Below are 22501 nucleotides of genomic sequence, written 5' to 3'. Positions count from 1 at the left end.
TGAAACCTCAGAAAGGGAATCCACGGCTAAGGGGGAACTGCTGTAGTAACTCCATGCGTATTTTATTCAATAAGACGTTCGACTCATAGGTAAAATCACTTACCAAGTCCTAGACTTACACAGTCTAATCCTGTCAGCAGCACCTAAGCATTTGAGTTAAGCTAAAAGAGAACCACAGGAAAACCCACCCTTGGATCTGTAAAACACCAAAGCCCAAACTCACCACTTCTTAGACTTCAGCCGAGGCGCTGGGTTCCGGGGGATGAGGAAGAGGGCTCTCATTGGGTGCATGTCACAGAGAGCTGCAAGAGACCAAAGCAGGGGCCAGCTCCAGTGAGGAGGCTGAACTCATGCCAAGTTCGTCCTCGCCGTGCAGCCAAGGCTGCCAAATGGCTCCCTGAGTCCGGGCATGACCAGTGAGCAGAGTCAGGAGAGCACAAAGCTTCCACCTGGTGAGTGCTGAAAAGAGCTGATCTCTTAGTGCAGGAGTCTCTTAAAATACAACACATTTCAGCTAGAGAGAAGCATCTCTACTTTGACTTTATAATTAAGGAAACAAAGTTAAATGGTCAATGAGGTTTGCTTTGCTATAAATAAGCATCTAAGATTCCAAGTGAACAACATCAAGATAAACTACTCAATGGAAATGGTAAGTTATTTTAGTTAGTAAAGTTAAGTGTTAAGAATAGAGGATTTTTGATAATCTATGGTATGCTTCTTATACATTCTCATCTAAATGCAATGTTATCTACATAGATTTTGAGTGTAAAACACTACACCAGACACCGTTCTCTGTATTTCCAAATAGCCAGAAGGACTTTCCAGGTTTTCCGATGGGTTTTTGTTTTGTTTCATCCCCTGGCCCCAGGTAGACAGAGGATCAAGGCAAAAGAAGTCTGGCAGGAAATGATAAAACTACCTCAACTTGTAAACATGATATTATTGTTTATAGTGAAAGCACTCAAACATTCTTCTTTTAATCAAAGTATCTCACTAGTTTACTTTTCAAATACCTGGGAGTATCTTTTCCTTTGTGTCTACAAGAAGAATCTAATCTCTCTAAAAGCTGAAGAATTCTGTGGGTTGAAACTTATTTTTAGCCTCTTCAACTACTCATCAAGAATGATAATATGATTTAAAGACTGTAATACATTGTTTTTATGATTCATAAATGCCGATAAGCATTGTGGATGAGGGGAAATTTGTCAACAAAGACTCCAAACCAATCATGCTGTAGATGAATTCTTCCAACTCTAGAGTGAAAATAAAAAAGCCATAATGACTTGAAGGTTAAAAAAATCCTACAAGCAAAACAACGTGTCATGCAAATACAGGTCCTCTGAAAAGCAGGTACCAAGGTGTTATTAAATATGAGAAGGGGAAATTTTTTGCCTCAAAGGAAGTGGGGAGGAAGCCAGGGAAGGCTGGGAGAGTCATCAGTTTGCTATGCAAGTCCGACTGGCGTGAGGCTGAGAGGGAGACACAGTAGGCAGAAGTGTGCTAGACTATCCTACAGCCTAAGGAAACTAAGGAATAATAAAGTGGAGGAGAGAAAGTTGCCTGCAAAGAAAGGAAGCCTGTGTCTTCCAGGATAGGCTCTGCTGCCTTACGTCCCTATCATGCTTGGTCACTGTTGGGCAGGGGTCCCTGGCAGGTGCAGCCTCATTGCCACGGCAGCAGCTAGGCTCTTGGTCAGTGGCATGGCTGCCCAGGCCTGTCTGGTACAGGTGCTGTGCAGGGCCAATATCTCAGATCTCAAGGAATCCGAGAGCTTCTCCGGAGAGCTAGAGCCTGGGCCATGCAGCCTGAAATACATAGGGAAATCTAAAAATCCAAACATCAGTGTTTGGATAGGAGTGAAAGAAGCTGCATGTAAGTGTTTCTGCGACACACGCACTAAAAACCAGCTTTGAATTTTTGTTGTAGTTTATGGTCTTAGCGGGTTACTTCAGTTTTATGGTAGGGAAATGAAGGGTAGTTCAAGAATCAACTACATACTGAATCTGTAAAATAAACAAGTCTCCCCAAAGTTTGCCTCCTTTTTCTTTCTTTCATCATAAATTTAAGATCCTCACACCACTCGGAAATGAATGGATTCCTGGTTGATTTAAGGACTCTGCTTTCTAAATATGCCAGCTCGATTCCACGCAGGGCTTGGCGTAGCGGAAGTAAAGCTACTGCGGCTCCTGGCACGGAGGCTCCAGTGCCCGCAGAGCAGACCAGCAGCAGAGTTCACCCGCAGGAAGGTACTTACGGGGAGCACCTTCTGCCATCTCGATAGCGGTGATTCCCAGAGACCACAAGTCACTCTGGAAGAGAAGGAAGGCACAGACATGGGCATCAACGCAGCGAACAAAGGATAACTTGGTTAAGTCTGGTAATTGCTTCCGAACTGCCTGTGGGAAAGACAGTCGGTCTTCTCTTTACAAACTTATTTCAGCCGTGAAGCTTAAAAGTGGGAACCTCATTCATTTTCATTGACAATACCTTTCATATGGTGCCTGACACATAGTGAGTCTTCAATAGATGTGTGGAAAATGAATATATGGTTAAAAAATTAATTTATCACTACTTTGGGTGGTGAACACACAATACAATTTACAGATGATATATTATAGAACTGTATACCTGAAACCTATATAATTTTATTAGATGCCACCACAATAAATTCAATAAAAATTAATTTATCACTAAAATTTATCTACTGCTTGAACCATATGAAATTACTGCTATTTGACTGTTTTTCACGCTGTTATCGAGGTCTTTTATAAGTCTTATAACTTATAAGACTTTCATGCTGTTATAAGTCTCATTTAATAAACTACCTATGTGTAAAGTATACCACTTGAAAAGGTTTGACACACACATACACCAGTAAAACCACCACTACAAGATAACACACATCACCATGACCCCACAGAGGTCCCACTTGCCCCTTGTAGTACCTTCTTTCTGTCCTGCTTGTCCCCAAACCCCAGGTCCTAATCCAAGAGAACCACTCATCTACTTTCTGTCACTATGCATTAGTTTGCATCTCCTAAAGCTTTATGTAAATGAAGTCACCTGGCTTCTTTCACTTAGCATAGTGCATTTACGGTCCAGCCGTGTCCTAGCGAGCACTACTACTTCATTCCTTTTTGTTCCCGAGTGGTGTCCCATTGCAAGGATATACCGCAGTTTATCCACTCACTTGTTGGTGGACATTAGGATGGTTTCCATTTGGAGCTATTACAAATACAGCTGCTGCATTCATCATAAGTCTTTGTATGCGCGTCTGCTTTTACTGTTTTTTTTTTAAAGTAACTACCCAGGCATGGAATGGCTGGCTCATTCGTTGATGCATACAAGGGGGGCAAAAGTAGGTTTACAATGCTGCGAGTACGCAAAACAGAGTTTATTCTTGTATTATTATTTATTAAGCATTGTACTACTTTGCACATGAATAACTGTAAACTTACTTTTGCCCCACCTTGTATTTAGAGGCAAATTTTTTAACATAGAAAACTGACCATTTCATGTGGTTTAACCAAAACAGGGAAACTTTTGGATGTTGGTATTTGCTGATGTATTTCCACTGCTTAGAACTGAGCCAGGCACAGTTATAGGAGCCAGGCATCATGTATCTCTTGAATGAATGAACAAAATCTTCTGGTAAATAGACTAATATGTAAATAGAGGTTTATACCCTCATATTCATTCTTATTATACTCAGACTGATTCTGATGTTCTTACCAGAATTTTCTAGGCTAGCACCAAAACCTGTACCTGTGCAATCTCCATCTTTATGACACGTGTCTTCCCCACTTGGTGTCTATGGCTCAATAGCCTCTAAATATTGTACAGGAGGGAGTAACCCAAGAGATGGGGAAGACCAGATTAGGAAGCCCCAAAAAGATACTCGCTACTTCAGCTACCCCATTAGATGGCACAGTGTGGAACTGGTTTCAATGGCCCACAACCCTGATGAAGACTCTAACCCTCTCACTTTAAACGTAGCCTGCATTTTGGATGCTGTTTCCAATTTTCACCTATAACCTCACTCGAATTTTATAGTGATCAGAGTTAAATTCAGTTTCCTTGCAATTCCCATCAAACAAATGTCAGAGCCACATGAAGAGCAGACATAACTGGCAGAGAACTATGGAATCCACGCTGAGTTGTTCCCCAGAACTAAACTTCTCAATCTCTTGTGAGTGACACCCTTTCCTATTCAGTATTTGGACAGAGGCCCGCACAATGCAGACAGAGCTTACTAGGGGGTCTAGCCTCTTGCCTAACACACAATCACCTTAGAACAGGTGGCTGGGGCACACACTACTTTAGGACCTAGGGTGGGGGATTCTTTAATTCATGAGCCTGTCAACTTGTTCACATAAATGTTGCAAGTTCTCAGCTCAACTGGGGATAACAACGCACCTGCATAATACACTGTTCTCAGATTCCAAGTAACTTCTCTGCATGGAACATAACTTGGAAAGGCAACTCTTGTCCTTTGTCTATGTTGTATTTCAAGATGCATTCAAAGTTGTCATTAAACAGACACTCACACTCACACACACAGTGGGCATGGCCCAGTAAGTCACTGAGTTTTTCTATAGTCCCCTGCCTATTTAGTGAGGATCCTACTGGAGCTAAAGGGAAAGGCATGGTCCTCCTATTATAGGTTGGCTCAGCAGCAGTAACTGGTAAAGGTAAAAACACAGTTCCCTTGAACTTGAGGTTTTTATGGTTGATTGATACAGACAACATTTTGGGAACATGAAACAATGAGTCACTCACTGTGCAGGAGGCAGGACACAGGAAGCACAGCAAGAACAGTCTGGAAATGGTGGGCTGTGCTGCTGGGGTAACACTCCAGTATCTCCAGGCCTCAATAGCTCTGCCGTCATTCCCCCAACACCCCTAGGACTTGAGTGGTTCTGTACTGTGAAATGGGTGCAAATATGGAGGTGAGTCTGCCGATAGGCCCTTACCCACCAATGCAGGGCTGAATTCAAATGGCCTTCAAGTCTAGGAGGCTTGAGCCAGTTGCATTTGAAAGGAAATAATGGCTCTGCAGTGATAAGGCACCGGGCCGGTCCTCGAATGGGGAAAGAAGATGCTCAGGAAACTCAGGCCAAGCCCTGCCTTTGGGTCTTTGCTCTAGCCGCTCCCTCACCTGCAGAAACAGCTCCTGTGATGTGCTCCCCGTGAAGACACACGCGCACACACACACGCACACAAGATCACAAGGGCAGGCATCTTTGCTTGGTTGGTTGGTGTACTCCACGTACCTTGCACAGTGCCTAGCGCATAGTAGGAACTAATAAGTATTTGTTAAATAAGTAAACAAATGAAAGCCACATGAGACACAGGAATGAAGCCTAAGTGTTCTACGGCTATTAGATGCCAAGTTGAGCACCTAGTCCAGCGATTCTTCAACCTGTTTCATGCCACGGCACACATAAACTAGGTATTAAAATTCTGCAGCTCACCAAAAATATATTAATTTTTTGCTGATCTGACCAAAAAACATATCATTTTGATCCACTCACACCAGATGGCTATTTTTATGCTGGCTATTGTCATTTTTTTTAAACTTGATGAATCTAGGTAAAAGAGGTCAGTGCCCCTGACTCAGGTATTAAATATTTTAAAAACTCTTGTGACACACCAGTTAAAAATATGTGATCTAGTCTAATCTTTTATTTCACAGATGAGGAGAAATCACTTATCTGAGATCACAGAGTCACTCAGCACCCAGTTTTGAACAGAGCTGGGTGCCCTGCCTCCCAGGCCAGTTCTCTGTTACCTGTCACCAGAGCAGAAGGACCTGACTACCACATTTTTTAAAAAATGGCCCTGGCTGGCATAGCTCAGTGGATTGAGCACAGGCCTGTGAACCAGAGGATCGCAATTCGATTCCCAGTCAGGGCACATGCCTGGGTTGCAGGCCAGTTCCCTGCAGGCCAACTCCCAGTAGGGGATGCACGAAAGGCAACCATCCATTGATGTCTCTCTCCCTCTCTCTTTCCCCTGTAAAGATAAATAAATAAATAAAACTTAAAAGAATGTATCTGGATCCATAAAATGTATCTGGGTCCATAAAATAAGATAGATTCTTACTCTGTATACATGTAACTGAAGGTGCTGAGACTCCATGAAGCTCCCCATGAACCAATGTGAGGAAACTGGCCTCAACTTCTGAGAGGCAGCATGTAGAGCCTTCTAAGTCGGACAGACCTGGATTCAAATCTGGACTCCTGAAAGTACTGCGCGGAGCTTCGCTTCCTGACCTGTACCATGAATTTGGTGACCTGTCTATAAGCAGGCGGCCTGCCCAGCACAGAATGTGGCACTCAGTGGCCTTGACCATATTAATCTCCTTCTCTGCTACTGTTAGGTGAGACTGCCTTTGCCTGTGCAAATGAATCTTCTAATTAAAGTGTCCTCCTATTTGGTTGTGGCAGACACTGCTTGTTGGCTAACCCAACGGACACTTTGAAACTCCATTTCCTTTGCTGCCCCCATTGAAGAGGAGAGGCAAGCCAAATGTGTTCGTCCAGACTTCCTTATAGCTAAGGATGACAATTAAGAATGTGACAAAGTTGTGGCTGATGAGACACAGGCAAACATCTTCTGGGAGCTTCTGAGAAAGCTTTTACTTTTCCTGAAATAAGCGACAAATACCGCTGGTGTCTTGATAACTCTTCCCCACTTCTTAGTGCCTTGAAGAAAAACATGCTGTTTGGAGCCACAGCATCCATCTTGCAAACAAGAGGCAATAAGGCAACCAATGAATGATGACAAGGCAGAAAGGGAGAAGCCTGGGTTTCAAGGACATCAGTGAGCTGCCACACCAACTCTGAACTGCCTGCTTTTAGACCTCCAGTGACTGAAGAAACCAAAGTACAGCCTAAAGCATTTCTTACCGAGAATATGTATACAGCAATGATTTGAGGAGGCATATTTTGACAGCTGGGAAATGGGGAGGTCCCAGCTGTCAGGTGATAGGTGGTCCTGGGTTTAGCCCATAGGAAACAGGAAGGGACAACAAAGAGAGACGTTTCCTTTATTCAGTTGACAACATCTCAGATCCCCTCCTATGGAGGTTTCCCCAAGCCCCCAAAACAACTCCTTCAAACCAAAGATCGCACCATCCCGACTCCTGTGCATCTTCTGTCACATGACCAGGCCAGAAAGTGTTTCTTCTTTAAGCCCTGCATTGATAGCACCATTAGGGTCCTTTTTTGATTAGGGTTCTTGTTTTCCAAAATGAACATTTATATTCCTGGCCATTTATCTACAGACAGAACTGCTTGTAAGCTCTGCCTAACTGCCCATGCTAGAGAGCAACGAAGGTCCTTGACGGGCCTCGTGTAAACCTTTGGATGAATAAGCAAGTCCCACCGACACTCCAGAACTTAAATATGGGAGAAAGTGTTCCAATTACAACTGGCAAGACAGATCACAGGAGACAAGAAAGGGAAGCAGGAGAAACAAGATGAGGAGAGTCAGGGAGAGATAGGTTTCCTTTGTGGCCATAGTGTGACTTGTTTTGGCAGGAGCTCAGTGATTTGTTATTCCAGAGGTGCTGTGGTGCCTGCCCTGTGGCATGATTAATAAGCCAATCTTGTGTGCACGACAAAGAGAACAGAGGCAAATCTATTGCCTCTGAGGAGCCAGCGGCAAGCACACAACTTCTTACTGGTGGAAGGCCATCTGGCACGCTGGCAACTTGAACACAGCAAGACAGTAGTTGTTCTGGGGCTGGGCTGCCCAATGTGTGAAGAAAAGAATACTTTCAGACGGCCGATCCAACCACACAGAGAAGAAGGTGGTGTGGCACAGGAAAAGGGCCCCAGAGTTCAGGGAGAGGCAGAACGCTCATTTGAGTAGCCACATAGGCCTAGGCTTCCCTCGGCTTAGACACAAGTAGGTTGGTGACTTGGGCAAGCACTTAACTCCTCTGAGCCCATTTCCTCAACTGTAATGTGAAGAAAACACCTATCTAGCAGGGTTAATGTGATAATGCAGTAAGACAGTATATGCAAAGTGCATAACACAATGCAGTACACACAGTGGGCATCTAAAAAATACCGGTGCAGATAGACCCTGAGGACCAGTATTCACGGACCGGCAGTTCAACCAGCACACCTGAGTCTGGTGAAGTGGTACTCAGAGAATAAGGTGGGATGATGCAAGTGTAAACAGGAAGTTTACAGGAAGCAAACAGAGAAAGGCATGTCCTTCCCATCCAGCTTTGCAGTCTCCCCCTACTGGGAAAGCCTAACAAGAAGCCAGATGTACAGGAAGAAATGGGGGTAGCTGAATGCTGGACCCATCCTCCCAAAGCAGAGGGTAAATAGCAAGGTGGTCTAGACTTAACAGACAGCAACTTAATCACGGGCACCATCAGTATAATGGTTTCAGACCAGAAAACAGTCTTTCATTCTGAAACTTATTTGCTATTCTCCTTTTGGAAATGTTCAGCTGGATGAAGGGGATTGTAGTTATTGTGTGTGGCCCTGAAGGGAGGCACTTTAAGCTAGAGGCAGAAGTATACAGAAGCAGACTCTGGCTTGACATAAGCAGACAATTAGAGGTGTGTAACACAAACATGAGGTTGGAATCACATGATACTGATGGCTTTTTTAGGTCAAAAATGTCCCCAAATAGCAGTACCTCCAAATGACACATACACCCAAATATTAACTATCATATACCCAAGTACTTACATATGTTAGACATGAACTAACTCCTTTATATGTTAGCTCACTTTATTCTAATGTAGCCTGATAGTATACAATTTATTACTCCCATCTTATAGAGACTCAGAAAGGTTAAATAACTTCCCTAAGGTAATACTGTGACCAGGTCGACACTGTAAACCAGTCCCCTCCAACGCCAGAAGCCTAACTCTTATTTACTGTCACACACTGACATACTTCATTATATATAAACAGAACCAAGGTGGCGAGTTCAGGGTCTCGGATGTTCAAGCACAGGTGGTTATCAGTAATCCCATTCCACACATGAAACAAGCCGAGGGCAGTAATCTCTAGCTCCTTGTTCATCTACGTTTGGGAAACCTTGGAAGAATAGCTTCTTCTCTTCACCTGGGAGCCAGCATGTAGCCTGCAGGAGGTGCTGGTGGGTCTGACTGAGGAATCTGATACAAGCAGGTGTGAACACAGAACAAACAGAAATATGTTCAGCAGCCGTTTCTGCTTCCCCACTGGTGATAATAAGTCGGTGTTGGCATGACCCTTCTCTTCTTCTGAATAGGAATAGGACCTCTGACTCTCAGTGGACAGAGGCCAGGCCTTGTTTGAGAGTGAAACCCGCAATCTGCAATTGGAATACTGTCCTCTCGTGTGACACCCTGCATGCATCTCAGTGACTCCCCGACTAGGCAGGTTACTCTCTTCATCTCCAGCTAAGCCTCTTACCTAGAGTAGCTCTTTTCATCCTGCCTGAATAAAGCCAATTATCTGCAACACAGAAGAACGAGTACCTGCTCTATAGGCACAATACTCCCCCAAACCCTGGAGGAGCAATGCGTGTCTGCAGGCGACCCACAGCACCTGGGTGCAAAGTCTCACAGACATGGCATAGGTGAATAACAGGCAACATCAACACAGACTGGGCCAGAAGACAGGGATGGGGGTGGAGGTTGAGGGGATGTGCCATTCCACTTACATCTCTTACTTTACTAATTCAATATAAAAGCAAAGCCAGTTCGGGGGAGGGGGCAGAACGGGACCGAAAGATACATAGAATAAACATTTTAAGTTCTCCACCAATATGTCATACACGCATGGGATGGGGAGAGTAGGACTATGTGTGCTATACTGTGAGTTGCTCTTTGCACCTAACACTCTATCTTGGGATCTGTCCGACTTCCACATGGATGCCGCCTTGTCGCTTACTTAAATGGCTACATCATATTCCCTCAGACAGATGCGCTAGTCTTCATTCAACCAGTGCCCTACCGTTGGGCTTTCGGCTGCAGAGAAATTTCGTTAGTGAGGGGTTGTGTTAAAGCAGTGAGTGTATAGGGTTATAAAAATACTTGACTAATCTCATCCAAGTGAAATGAAATTCAAATTAAAAAAAATAACAATTCAAACAGCCTAGAAATTTTGAACAGTTTTATTAATTTCAAATTTCTTGAATACTTATTATTAAATGAGAAAGCTTTCATTATTGCCCCACACACTTATCAGGAAAATGAAACCTTTCCTTCTGCTTGAAGTGTTTTGACAGAATTTCTGAAAACAAGAAAGGAAGGGCCTCTGGGGGAAAGTGAACACACCAGGCAAATGAGATTCTGGCACTCCTCCTCCGGAGAGGGGTTATTTTCAGTCAGTACTTACTGCACCCGGTAGATACCAGACAAAAACCAGATCGCAATAAAAAGCACGAGCTCTTCAGACTACTGCCCCACAGAGGCCCTTATTTTACTGAATTACTGTAGTTTTTAGAACAATTTACATCAGTCTTTAAAGATATCTTAGGCAACTCAAAGAATACACAATAATCAGTAAATAATAAATCAAACAACAAGGTAAATAATAAAAGCAAACTACACTCTTCTCCTTTGCATTCTGTCTTTGTTTTAAGGGAAGAGCTTTTGTGGTGGGGACTCTAACAAAGCCCAGTGGCCTTCAAGTCATCTTTTATTCTAAACATGCCCTCAAGGCTGAGAGTGTCTGTAGTTCAAGAGCACCCAAAGTGATGACATCAGGTTCTGAGGCTGGGATGCATGGCTTGGTCAAATGGGCTGCCAAGCATGCAGTACCAACCCTTGAACTTGGATGGGGCTGCCATATGAACTTTCTAGTCAAGAACTGCACATACAGACACAACTTGACTAATTCATTACATGTAGTGGATATTCAATAAATATGCACTGAGTAAATGAATAAATAGTTTTGAAAGTCAAAGTTTTGTCAAGTTGTCTCCTGGTGACAAACCATATTCCTAAGAATAGTGAACAGAAGAAAGGATGAGACATGGTGCCAAGAAAAAAGTAGAAAAATTATTTAAAGCATACTTCTCTGATCCATGATAAAGTTTTGATGTGGTTGAAATGAATCTTCCAAGAGCTCCCAAACCTCCCTTTCTGCCCTATCTTTCTTATTTTCACCCTTTTGTCAAGTTTCTTCTCTGACCCATGACAAGTGACCACTGAAGCTCATTTTCTTTCTGTGACTTCTTCCTCTTCTGTATAGCCTACACTCCGGACAATCCTCATAAACTAATTCACACTAAGGTCTAAATGACTGATATAGTTAAATCTTTACTCTCATCAGGATTCTTCATGTTTAATAAAATATACAGACTTAACCTTCAATTCTCTAATGTCTCAGGATCCTTTTATCATCACATAAACTTTCTAGTACATCCGAAATCACCCTGTTCAACACCATTCTCCCAGTTGTTACTCACTCGTACACCAGGCTTCGTCAACAATGAGAGTTAACACATTGGGCTCAAAGTTTTTCACTTAACCAAACTACATTCCTTAGCCATAATCTGAGGAAAGAAGACCAATGCACCATCAGTTTAATTCCAAGCTTTGACTTGGCCAAAAGTTTTATTCTACTTATTCTACTGAAAACAACTAAATCATGGGGATCTATTTTATGTCGCAGAACAAAAGTCCATATACACTGTAGCCAGTCATAATACACCCAGCTAAAAGGCTGAGCGAAGGGTGGAAGTCTGCAACACTCCAATTCTCCATGGTGTGGAGAATCTCTGATTCTCTACTTTCTAAGACTAGTTAGAAAGTAGTCTAAGATATTTGTGGCCCAGATATAGGCCAGGTACCCCTGACTGAGTATGACCACAGTTTGAAGAATTGCTTATAGCCAATTAGGATATACATGTCTGGTCTGAGACATATATTTTGTAATGGCTTCTTTGAAGGGATTTGCAATTTAAATTATTTAAATGTGCTTATCATTAGCAGTTTAAATAAATGACATTTATTTTGGCAAGAGGTTAATTTTTAACTTGGCAGCTGTTTCCAGACAGATTATTGTCAGGTTATGACAGTGACTAACCTTGAAAACAAGAGGAATTTACCGGAGATCATTTTGTTTTCAGACCTTTAAGCTTGCATTTCTCCAAAGAGGCCAATAATTTTGTCAATGTGAAGGGACACGGGGCCCCGAAAACACTGCAGTGTGTGCATCTTTCTGACCTGATTTCAATAATAACCCCACATATGGAGAACTAAAAATGTTCTTTAGAACAGGAATGCTTCAAATATTCTCTACAGAGGCTGTGTTGTTGGTAAATTGAAGGTTTATATAGAAGATCTTAGAGGTGCAGGGTAATACAGGGTGAGACGAAGTAGGTTGACAGTTGTGAATATGTGAAACACAGAGTTTAACCTTGTATGATTACTTATTAATTATTGTATTATTTTCTACACAAACGACTGTAAACCTGCTTTTGCCCCACCCTATGTATTGGGAAGAGCTCTGAACAGAGCATTGGGAAGTCTGGATTCAAGTCCCAACTCTGAGAAGATCACTGAATATGCACTTGCAAATGCCTCAAGCCTGCCTCAGTTTCCTCATCTGGAAGATGTGGGTATGTGAAGATGATCACTAAAGTCTTTAGGTAAAAAGTCTATGCGCGTGAAACCAGGCTAGGTAGTATTGAAGTTTGCCAAGGTTGTCCTGGGTTTCGCACAGACACCACAGAGTGTCGCTCCATCTACATACAGTACAGTCTAAAAACCCACAATGCTCATGTCCCATCTGCCCCCAATTTTATTTTTTTTAATTTATTTATTTTAGACAGAAGGGAAGGGAATGAGAAAGAAAGGACAAGAAACATCAATGTGCCGTTGCCTCTGGTACGCCCCCTACTGGAGACCTGAACTGGCTTACAATGCAGGCATGTGCCCTAACTGGGAGTCAAACTGGCAACTCTTTGGTTCGCAGGCCTGCATTCCATCCATTGAGCGAAACCAGCTGGAGCTGCCTCCAATTTTAATGCCTCAACTTGCAGCCACAATTCATGACAATGTCACCCGACACCGCAGCTACTGATGGGTTAATAAATAACCCCAAATTTGATTATTGGTTGGCAGAAAGGAAAAAAAGGGAGTGTTTTTTTTTTTTTAAAGAAACAGACAACAATCACCTTTCTACTTAAAAATTGCTTGGGATTTATTAACAAATTACCAATTTATGTTACAAAGTTATGGGCAACAAATCAAATTTCTATGAAACACCACAATAGGCCACAGAAACACCATAAAGTAGCTACCAACATCCCATTTGGTTCTCATTCTTATGACAAAGAAACTCCAATAGTTTAACTTTAAGCAATGTAGAAATGAGTAAGTCTGATTATTTTTAATCAGAAAAAGATGACTCAAGACAAAGAATTCCTATCTTGTTTTTTTAATATAAAAAGTTATCAGAATATGTACTTAGCAAAATGTCTAAACTATAAGCAAAACGGAAATCTATTTCCTAATTAAAAGTGAGAGTAAATTCAAAAGAAAATGGTTTAAATATTTTTTTTACAAATAGGCAATCAAATATGATGGGTGACTTCATTCAAACATTCTCGCTAGAATGTCTAATCATTTTAAATTCATCTAAAGCTTTTGAATTCTCCCTTTGGGTTACATAAATAGTAAGCCCAAAGCCACAAGAGAAGTCTTTGAAAGACTTAGGGTGATATTTTGCACATACTTTTGAAACATAATGAAGAAGTAACAAGTCATACCTTGAAGTCATACGTCGCATCTGGGTTTTCATCACAGGCAATAACTTCTGGTGCCATCCAGTAGGGGGTACCGATGAAAGTATTCCTCCTGCCCACGGTTCGATCAAGCTGGGCACTGACTCCAAAGTCCACTAGTGAAGAGAAGGCGAAGGAACAAAGTCAATGGTTTTTATATGATAATAAAATGAATGTGTAATTTTTGTTCAAATATACATAAAGTTTACCATTTTAACCATTTTAAAGTGTTACAGTTCTGCAGCATGAGGTTCATTCATATGGTTGGTTGTGAACCATCACCACCACCCAATGCTGGAACTTTTCATCTTCCCCAACTGAAACTCTGCACGAATCAGTAAATACCGCCACCCCCCTTCCCAGAGCCTAGCACGCACCTTTCCACTTTCTGTGAATCTGACTCTGTGAATCTGACTACTATAGCCACCTCATATAAACAGAATCACACAGTAGTTGTCTTTTTGTGACTGGCTAACTTCACTAAGCATAATGTTTTCAAGATTAATTCATATTGCCGTGTGTTTCAGGATTCCCTTCCTCTTTAAAGCTGAATAATATTCCATTGTACGTAAGTACATTTTGTTTACTCATTCATCCGTTGATGGGCCTTTGGGTGGCTTCTTCCTTTTTGCTATTGCGAATGCGTATTTTTTAAAAGGTTTTATTTATTTATGTTTAGAGGGGAAGGGAAGGAGAGAGGGAGAGAAATATCAATGTATGGTTGCCTCTCATGCATCCACTGCCAGGAACTGGGAACCCGGAACTGGCCTGCAACCCAGGCATGTGCCCTGACTGGGAATCGAACTGCGATCATGTGGTTCGAAGGCCTGCGCTCAATTCACTGAGCTACACCAGCCAGGGCCTTGTGAATGCGTATTTTTAAATTGCATGAATAAATGGATAAAGTGTACCAAGGAGGAAATCACAAAGTTTATATTTTGTTATACCAAGGCTTCACAGGGACCAAAAATAGCTGTTAAATAAAAAGCAGGCTTGGTTATCATCATAAAGGATAATATTTAAGGGATTCAAGGAAAGTGATTAGGAACCAAGTTTCTGGAGGCAGAATCCGTCTCCCATTTCTGCCACTTCCTAGTGATGTGACCTAAGGCAGGTAGATCAACCTCTGTGAGCTTCTGTTTCCTGACCTATCGAACGAAGATGAAGATCTCTACATAGGGTTGGTACAATGTTTATGTGAGGTAATATTTGTAAAGGTGCCTTATACAGGGCCTGGCATATAATGTTCTCTCAACAATAACTGGTAATTAGTGATGAGTAAATATTCTGAGAATAGCTTATCTAGTCACTATACACGTAACTGCTTTCACTATATAATGTATACTTTTTTAAAAAAACAAGGAATATTCATGAGATGAGAGTTTGGCCCTAAATGCTAAATAAGAAAAAAATGAAAATTATATACTTTAACAAAAAAAGGTAAGAACCAATGTTTGGGATATTAACATAGGGCATATTTAAATCACTGAAAAGAAACAATCACATTAACGGTGATTCTTTCCTGGGAGACAAACCGTGTGTCCTATGAGGGTTTGTCAATTTAAGCTCTTACTCATACGTCAAGCAGACAAGCAGATGTTGGGATGTCTGCCACGTCTGGGCAGTCTCAGACTTGTCATGGGAAGGGTCCTAACGGACAGCCCCAGAGAAAAGGACTCCCTCACTGACAGCTCAGGAAGGTGAAAGTGGGTTGATCAGTATGCACGTAAAGTAGAGTAATGGGCATCCATTTTGCACAGGTGCCCTAGGTAATAATAAAATCGGTGTAAATTTAACTTAAAACATATGGGAATGCAGCACTAATTCATTATTCTAAGTATGTCTACGTGTGGATGTTTTTAATAAAAAATAGGTCATCATTATTCTGGTATAGCAATAATATAAACAAACAGTAAGATACAAGAAAACATTTCAAGGTCACTCACTTCTAATCTAATGAGTCTTTGCTTAAAAAAAGAAAACTTCGATTATTTTTACACATTGATTAAGCACATGGTTCCATTTGGCATATTCTCAATTCACTCCTCAAAATGCTTTGAGGAAACGTTTTTGAGCCCTGGCTGCTGTAACTCAGCTGATTGGGTGTCATCTTGCAAACCGAAAGGTTGCTTATTCAATTCCTGGTCAGCGCGCATGCCTGGGTTGTGGGTTCAGTCCCCACCTGTGCTGCATGCAAGAGGTAACCGATTGGTGTTTCTCTCTCACATCAATTTTTCTCTTCCTCTCTTCCTCCCTACACCTCTCTCTAATATCAATAAGAGAAAAAATAAAAATAAAATGTTTTTGAAATAGACAAAGATTTCCCTTTCCATTCTTAGTACAATGATTTCCAAATCCGCAGTGAAAAGTTTACATTCATTACAAAAAGAAAAAATCAAAAACCCTGAAACAGTTGTTGAAATAACCTTATCAATTCCTTCCATTTCTAGGCTCCCTGGATTCTGTTCTTACCTAGTTTAACTTCTGCATTTTCAGTCAGCAAGACATTCTGCCCTTTAATATCTCGATGAATCACTTTATGCTGGTGCAGGTGACTCAGCCCCTGGAGTGAGGGAGAGGCAAAGAGGGTTAATAGGAACACAAACCAAGATGCAAATAAACTATTTCAGATGTTAATGATCCAAAAAAGATATAGACCCATCCAGAGATACTTTCATTATTATATTCACACATCTCATGTTCTAAACAATAGGCAATTGATCAATATAAACTGAAACACAGAGGCAACACTTGCAATGCATGGTGCTGTGCTAAATGAAATGCTTTCATACCTGCTTTGATCTCAGGAAGTATAGGAGAGACAGTACTGGTCAGCACACCTGAGTTGAGCTAACAGTACTGAGAAAAGTGAGGACTGCCTGTCTTTGCAGAGAACTGACCTGGTTAAACGGAACCCTCCATTTTTGGGAGGCAATATTTGAATTTAAAACTTACCCTCTATTACACAAATTTAATTAAGCCCAATAAAATATTATTCATTACAGCCAAGAAATTTCACATTGGTTTTAGCCAACGTGGCTCACATTTAAAAAGGAAAGCAACAATTTCTATTTCCGTTGTTGGCATTCAACATGGTCATCTTTATGTGTTTTATGACACTTAAGACTTTGTGTTCATTATATGAAATACTTATTCAGTGACATCCCAAAATGATTGTGTTCCATTTATCCATGAATTATTCTGATTTTGGCTTCTTTTCATAAAATAAATTCTAACCTACAGAAGACTTGCTCTAAGGTTGTCACATTTTTTTAAATGTAACCTAAAAGAATCTATAATTAGTATCTCAAAGCAAATTATATTATGCTAACAACTGCTAATTCAAGGTAATATTTCATACTTAAGTATTGTTATTTTATTATAATTTGCCCCAAAAAAGTTTGTTTGGTGTTTTCTGTAAGATGGCTCTAGTAGTGTAGTTGTCTTTAACTTCCTTCAAAACAATTTTGTTAGATTGTATTGTGATAACTGTGTGTCAGTATGCATTTTTTTTAAAAAAAACTAATCAAAATTGGTGAAGTTTTGTTTAGCCATTTTAATACTGAATATGGAAGAAAATACGCAACATTTTTGTGGTATTGTGGTTTATTATTTCCAGAGACATAAAAATGCAACAGACACACACATAAAGATTTGTGCGGTGTGTATGGAAAAGGTGCTGTGACTGATCAAATATGTTCCAAGTGGTTTGCAAAGTTTCGTGCTGGGGATTTCTCACTGGATGATGCTCCATGGTCAGGTAGGCCCATTGAAGTTGATAGCGATCAAATCAAGACATTAAATTGAGAACAATCAATATTATACCATGCAGGAGAGAGCTGACTCACTCAAAATATCTGAATCAATAAAGTTATTGGTGAAAAGGAAAAAAATGTGTGTTTTATTTTAAGGAAAAAACTAAGCAGCCTTTTTGGCCAATCCCATAGTTTTTCCCACAACAATGATACCCTGGTATAAAAGATGAGGCAGACATGAAAAAAAAACCACAACAAAATATCTAAATTCTCTTGTGAAAAAAATTCAGCATGAAAATATGGATGTCCAAGAAGATCCATGTATATATTTAGAAATATCAGTAAATGTAAACCATGTGACAGAACAGCTGAGACTTGGCCTTTAAAAAGTAACTTTCTTATCGAGTCAGTTTGGTGCAGGATAAGCACCCAGCAGATTAAAACGCATGGTTTTCATAGCATATTAACATCCTATGAATCCTTAGGAGAGGAATGAAAATCCCAATCCCCCCTTCACCACCAAAGTGGATGGAAGCAGGTACCAGAGCACATATCAGACAAAGGACGAATTTAATGAGATCATATGATGCATGGAGGGTCACCTCTGAAACTTCTTGTGATCAAATGTCTCTGACATGAGCCACCTTGTCTCAAATGACAGTATCAGTTGGGAGAATGACTGCATTGGAAGAAGGAAGAAAATAGTTGTTTCCAAATATTTTAAAACTAGATATTGAGAGATACTCCTGGGGTGAAACCTCCCAGCTGCCTTTTGAACCCTGAAGACTGTAGGATCAGCTCCTACAAGGTCACCCAACAAGGCAGAAAGGTACATTACACAGAACCAGCCCCGAAGACCCAAGAGATTCTTGGTCCCCTCTAAGTGGTCTGGATCACCGAAAAAATCATGCTTTCTCTGAGTAAAATTTTAAGTCATAAATTCAAATTAAGTTTACACAATGGCATATCAATACTTGAAATAAATGTCAGATTTCAAGGAGATTAGCAGCAGTACCTCCTTGCTTCCCCCTCAAATTTTGTTTTGTGTTCTGTTTGAGAAATATTTTTGCCTACTTTAAAGCTATGGAAGTATGATCCTGTGTTTTCTCTTAAGAGCTTTATTTTTCCCATTTATGTCGATAATCCAGCTGGAATTAATTTTTGAATATGTAATGCGCAGGTGTCAAGCTTCATGTCTTCACATGGACATTACCAATCGACCGTATTCACAGAGAAGAGCACCCTCTTCCCAGGCGCCGCGGCGGTTCCTTCGCCATCAGCCAGGTTTCCCTGTGAAGTGGGTCTGTTCCGAGCTCTCAATTTCCTTGGCCACTTGTCTTCTCTTGTGACCATACTCCTTTGTTCTAATTACTTAGTAGCTTTTATAAGAAGTCCTGATAACTAGCAGCATACATCTTTCAGCTTTGTTCTTCTCAAGACTGCCTTGAGTATTCTTAGCCCTTTGCATTTCTATATAATGTTTTAAAATTCAGCTTGTCAATATCAACAGCCATACCTAGAACAATTTTCACAGGGAGTTCAAGGAAACCATGGATCAAGTTGGGGAGAAGTAGCACCTTTGCACTAGTGAACGTTCTAATCTGTGAACTGATACACACCTCCACTTATTAAGCTCTTCTTTAATTTCCCTCAGTAGTATTTTGAAGTTTTCAGTGAACTTGTTCACCTCTTTCTACACATTTATTTCTAAGTATTTGATTTTTATGGTATTATAGATGTTGTTTTAAAATATCATTTTGTATTTTCTTTTTTGCCTAATGTGGTTTGAATTTAATGAATAAACCTCATTTTTAATGCCTTTTGTCTTTTTTAACCTCCATCCATCCATCTATCCATCCATCGCCGCATCCATTCACAGCCCATAATCTACTTCTCGAAGGCATGTCTTGGACACATTGTAAAAACAGTTTTAACTTTTATTTTCTTAAATGAAGAGGCAGAGGTTATAAACAAATAATGATTGCCAAGCAGATCCAGTAAGAATGCTCGGTAGACATATAATAGCTTCTGTGTTAGTAGCAAGGATAATTAGAGGAGTTTGAATGAAATGAAAGATGACCGACTATGTTCTCTTCTCTGAACGGAGCTCAGCAACTACAACAGTGCTGCCCAGGTGGCCTGGCTGGGATTCGTAGGCAAAACTGGGCAAACACGTACAGTCTTGTCCAGTTATTTTCACTAATTTAAGTAACTAACTCAAATAATTTTTAAAAAAGGTATAATCAGATAAACTATGTTCTGTATACTGAAATGGTTACGGTCACACAATCCTTAAGTTAGCTGTAAACTTTCACAAATGGAAAACTCAAGTGAATGATTAAAATATCTCTAAAACAGTCAATTTCCTAAGTGGGATGTCATCTTTATGACCTAAAATCAGACCTCCGATTGGAAACACCATTGGAAATGAATCCCTTGTTAAAAGAAGTCACCCAGTGTTAACTCAGAAGGGACTGCACGGGGCCCATTCAGCGTGGCGCTTACCCCCCTTACAGCAGACCACATCAACCCGCCCTACCACTGCCACTGCTGGAATGCAGCTTCAAGGAGGATCCCGGTGCGTTTACGAATTTCAGTGGAAGGTTAGTACAAAGTTCGACACCTTCCAAGATGCACTGCTACTTACTCGTAAGATCTCCCTGCAGATGTATGCGATCCACTCCTCCTTCAACGTGTTACCTTTTGTGTTCTTGATCAGGTCCGTGACAGAGCCGGCTCCACAAAACTCCATCACCAACTGGAAAAGGAAGCAAACATCTCATTATTATAATTACACTTCTCAGCTTCCGCTGGGTTTAGAAAGCATAACGTGCACTGGTTGAAGGCTTTGTAATGTCATTCCTGCAAAGAACAAGGGATTGTAAAACAATATATGAAACATAAGCTTTAATCTTCATTTCTTCCTAATATAATAAAAGGAAAGATTATTTTCTAATTTTAAAACCTGACAATTATAGTTGGAGATTGAGGAAAATCGCCATATTCTGTGTATTTTATAAATGGGGCAAGTAGGCGGGTCAGATGTAGTTGAGAATATCTGTTTTTATCCAGCAGTTCAACCTATCCCTCCTACAAAAGCAGGATAATGTCCCTGTCTGAAAGAGCACTGGTAGTCTCGGCAGTCCCAAGCTAGGGCAACAGAAGTGTACACTGCTTATGTTATTGGTTTGTGAGTGGCATTGTAAGCTGTCAGAGTAGGGACTTTTTAATTAAATACAGCAAATGTTCCCAGGAGGTTGGACACATCAAATAAATTCAATAAACAATAAGCTCTAATTTAGCACCTTTCATCCAAAAAGCTCCAACTTCCCTATAAATATGAACTCACTACAGCACTCAGCAGCTTTATAAAGTAGGCAGAAAATAAACACTTCCCTTACTTAATGGAGAAGTGGAGACTAGAAGAGGAAAAGCAATTTATCTGGTTTTGCATTCATTTTCTTGGTTTAGAGAAACATATCCATTTCCATTCTTTCTCCCTCTTCTTCTGAAAGCCTTCAATATAAGTCACCTTACTGGGTATTTATATCTTTTTGTAATTACATAACAACGATTCAGAATGACTACCGATTAGTCACTACCAATGAACTAATATGTAGCCATAATGAAATCACATTTTTGATTTTGGCATTGTCCAAATGTACATGCCTAACATCAAACCATGTCACCAGGTCCTAAAAGATACCCCACCAGGCTGCAAAATCTTCAGGTAGAAATGATTTTTTAAAATGTATTCCTAGTTGAAACTCAATAAAAATTCATGAAATTAGTTTCATAAATTAATTGCCAGTGCCTGTTCTAACTTGTCATCTTATGATTCCACACAGGGTAGGGAAGCTCCCCCAAGTTTTCCGGAGCACCAGTGGAAGTTCAAAACCTATCAAAAGCTTTTGTAAGGAAATTTGAGGAGTGCCACAATAGATCACATTTCAGCCCAGTATGAATTGTATGGTTATCACACATGATAGCCAGGAAGCTACCAAAGACCATAAAGTCATGTTAGAAAGAATTCAGGTGTCAGTTTGAAGAGGTTCTCACTCATCAAAGATGGGATAATTTGGGAATCAATAAAGATAATAACTTCAATATATTAATACACATTAAATATACTTAACTGGAGGTATTAATCAAGACATGCTTCAAAAAGACTATAACTGGCACTGTTTGAAGAAAATGAAGAAACAACTTCTTTTTTTGAGAACTGGTAAATAAAGGGGGTGAAATTAAGCATGTATACTGCCTTCCTGGTATAAGTTTTACCGCTGGGTAATTAAATAATAAATAAGATAAAGCTTCTCTTCACCATTCCATTAATAAATGACAAAGGCATATTAAAATTAGAATACCACAATGTCACAACCTCTAATAAACTAATGGATTTAGGAACTGATCATAAATGGCTGCTAACATTAAAATATATAAGAAATAACCGGCTCTCCTGGCTGGCATAGCTCAGTGGATTGAGCGCAGGCCTGCGAACCACATGATCACGGTTCGATTCCCAGTCAGGGCACATGCCTGGGTTGCAGGCCAGTTCCCAGCAGGGGACTCATGAGAGGCAACCATACATTGATATTTCTCTCCTCTCCCCTTCTCTTCCCCTCTAAAGATAAATAAATAAAATCTTTTAAAAATTAATTTAAAAAAGAAATAACCAGCTCTGATTTGCCTTTTGATTAGAAAAACACATCACCTAAAGAACAGTCTTACCAAAACCAAAACAAAACAAAGCAAAAATTTCCCAATCCTGAAATCTGATGAAATTTCTAGTTTCAACTACCAATTTACAGGAAATTCAGAAGACTGACAAACATGCTACGTCATGGGGATACAATCATCAAAACCTAGAATAAGAAACTGCAGGGAAAATGACCCATCTACTTCAACCAATAAATTAAAGAAAAGAAAAAAAGAGATGAAGGGGAAATCTATAAATTTAAAAACATTTTAAAAGCTATACCAACAGATTG

The 22501-nt window shown here is 40.4% G+C and overlaps 1 protein-coding gene across 4 annotated transcripts in view; it reads right to left on the bottom strand.

Annotated features, from left to right (window-relative positions):
- Positions 1-22501, bottom strand: part of TNIK (TRAF2 and NCK interacting kinase) — a 348375-nt gene that overhangs the window by 110127 nt on the left and 215747 nt on the right. For all 4 annotated transcript variants that reach the window (XM_037046529.1, XM_037046530.1, XM_037046531.1 and 1 more), the window contains exons 5-9: positions 20158-20268; positions 16228-16318; positions 13741-13871; positions 2255-2309; positions 224-302 (exon numbers count right to left, since the gene is read on the bottom strand). In XM_037046529.1, coding sequence (XP_036902424.1) covers positions 224-302; positions 2255-2309; positions 13741-13871; positions 16228-16318; positions 20158-20268 — 467 coding nt within the window. The remainder of the gene's footprint in view (positions 1-223; positions 303-2254; positions 2310-13740; positions 13872-16227; positions 16319-20157; positions 20269-22501) is intronic.

Source organism: Sturnira hondurensis, unplaced genomic scaffold (genome assembly GCF_014824575.4).
Source record: "Sturnira hondurensis isolate 20B ecotype Veracruz unplaced genomic scaffold, ASM1482457v3 Scaffold0005279, whole genome shotgun sequence".
In the NCBI taxonomy this organism is placed as follows: domain Eukaryota; kingdom Metazoa; phylum Chordata; class Mammalia; order Chiroptera; family Phyllostomidae; genus Sturnira; species Sturnira hondurensis.
This window is presented reverse-complemented; position numbering and strand designations above follow the sequence as displayed.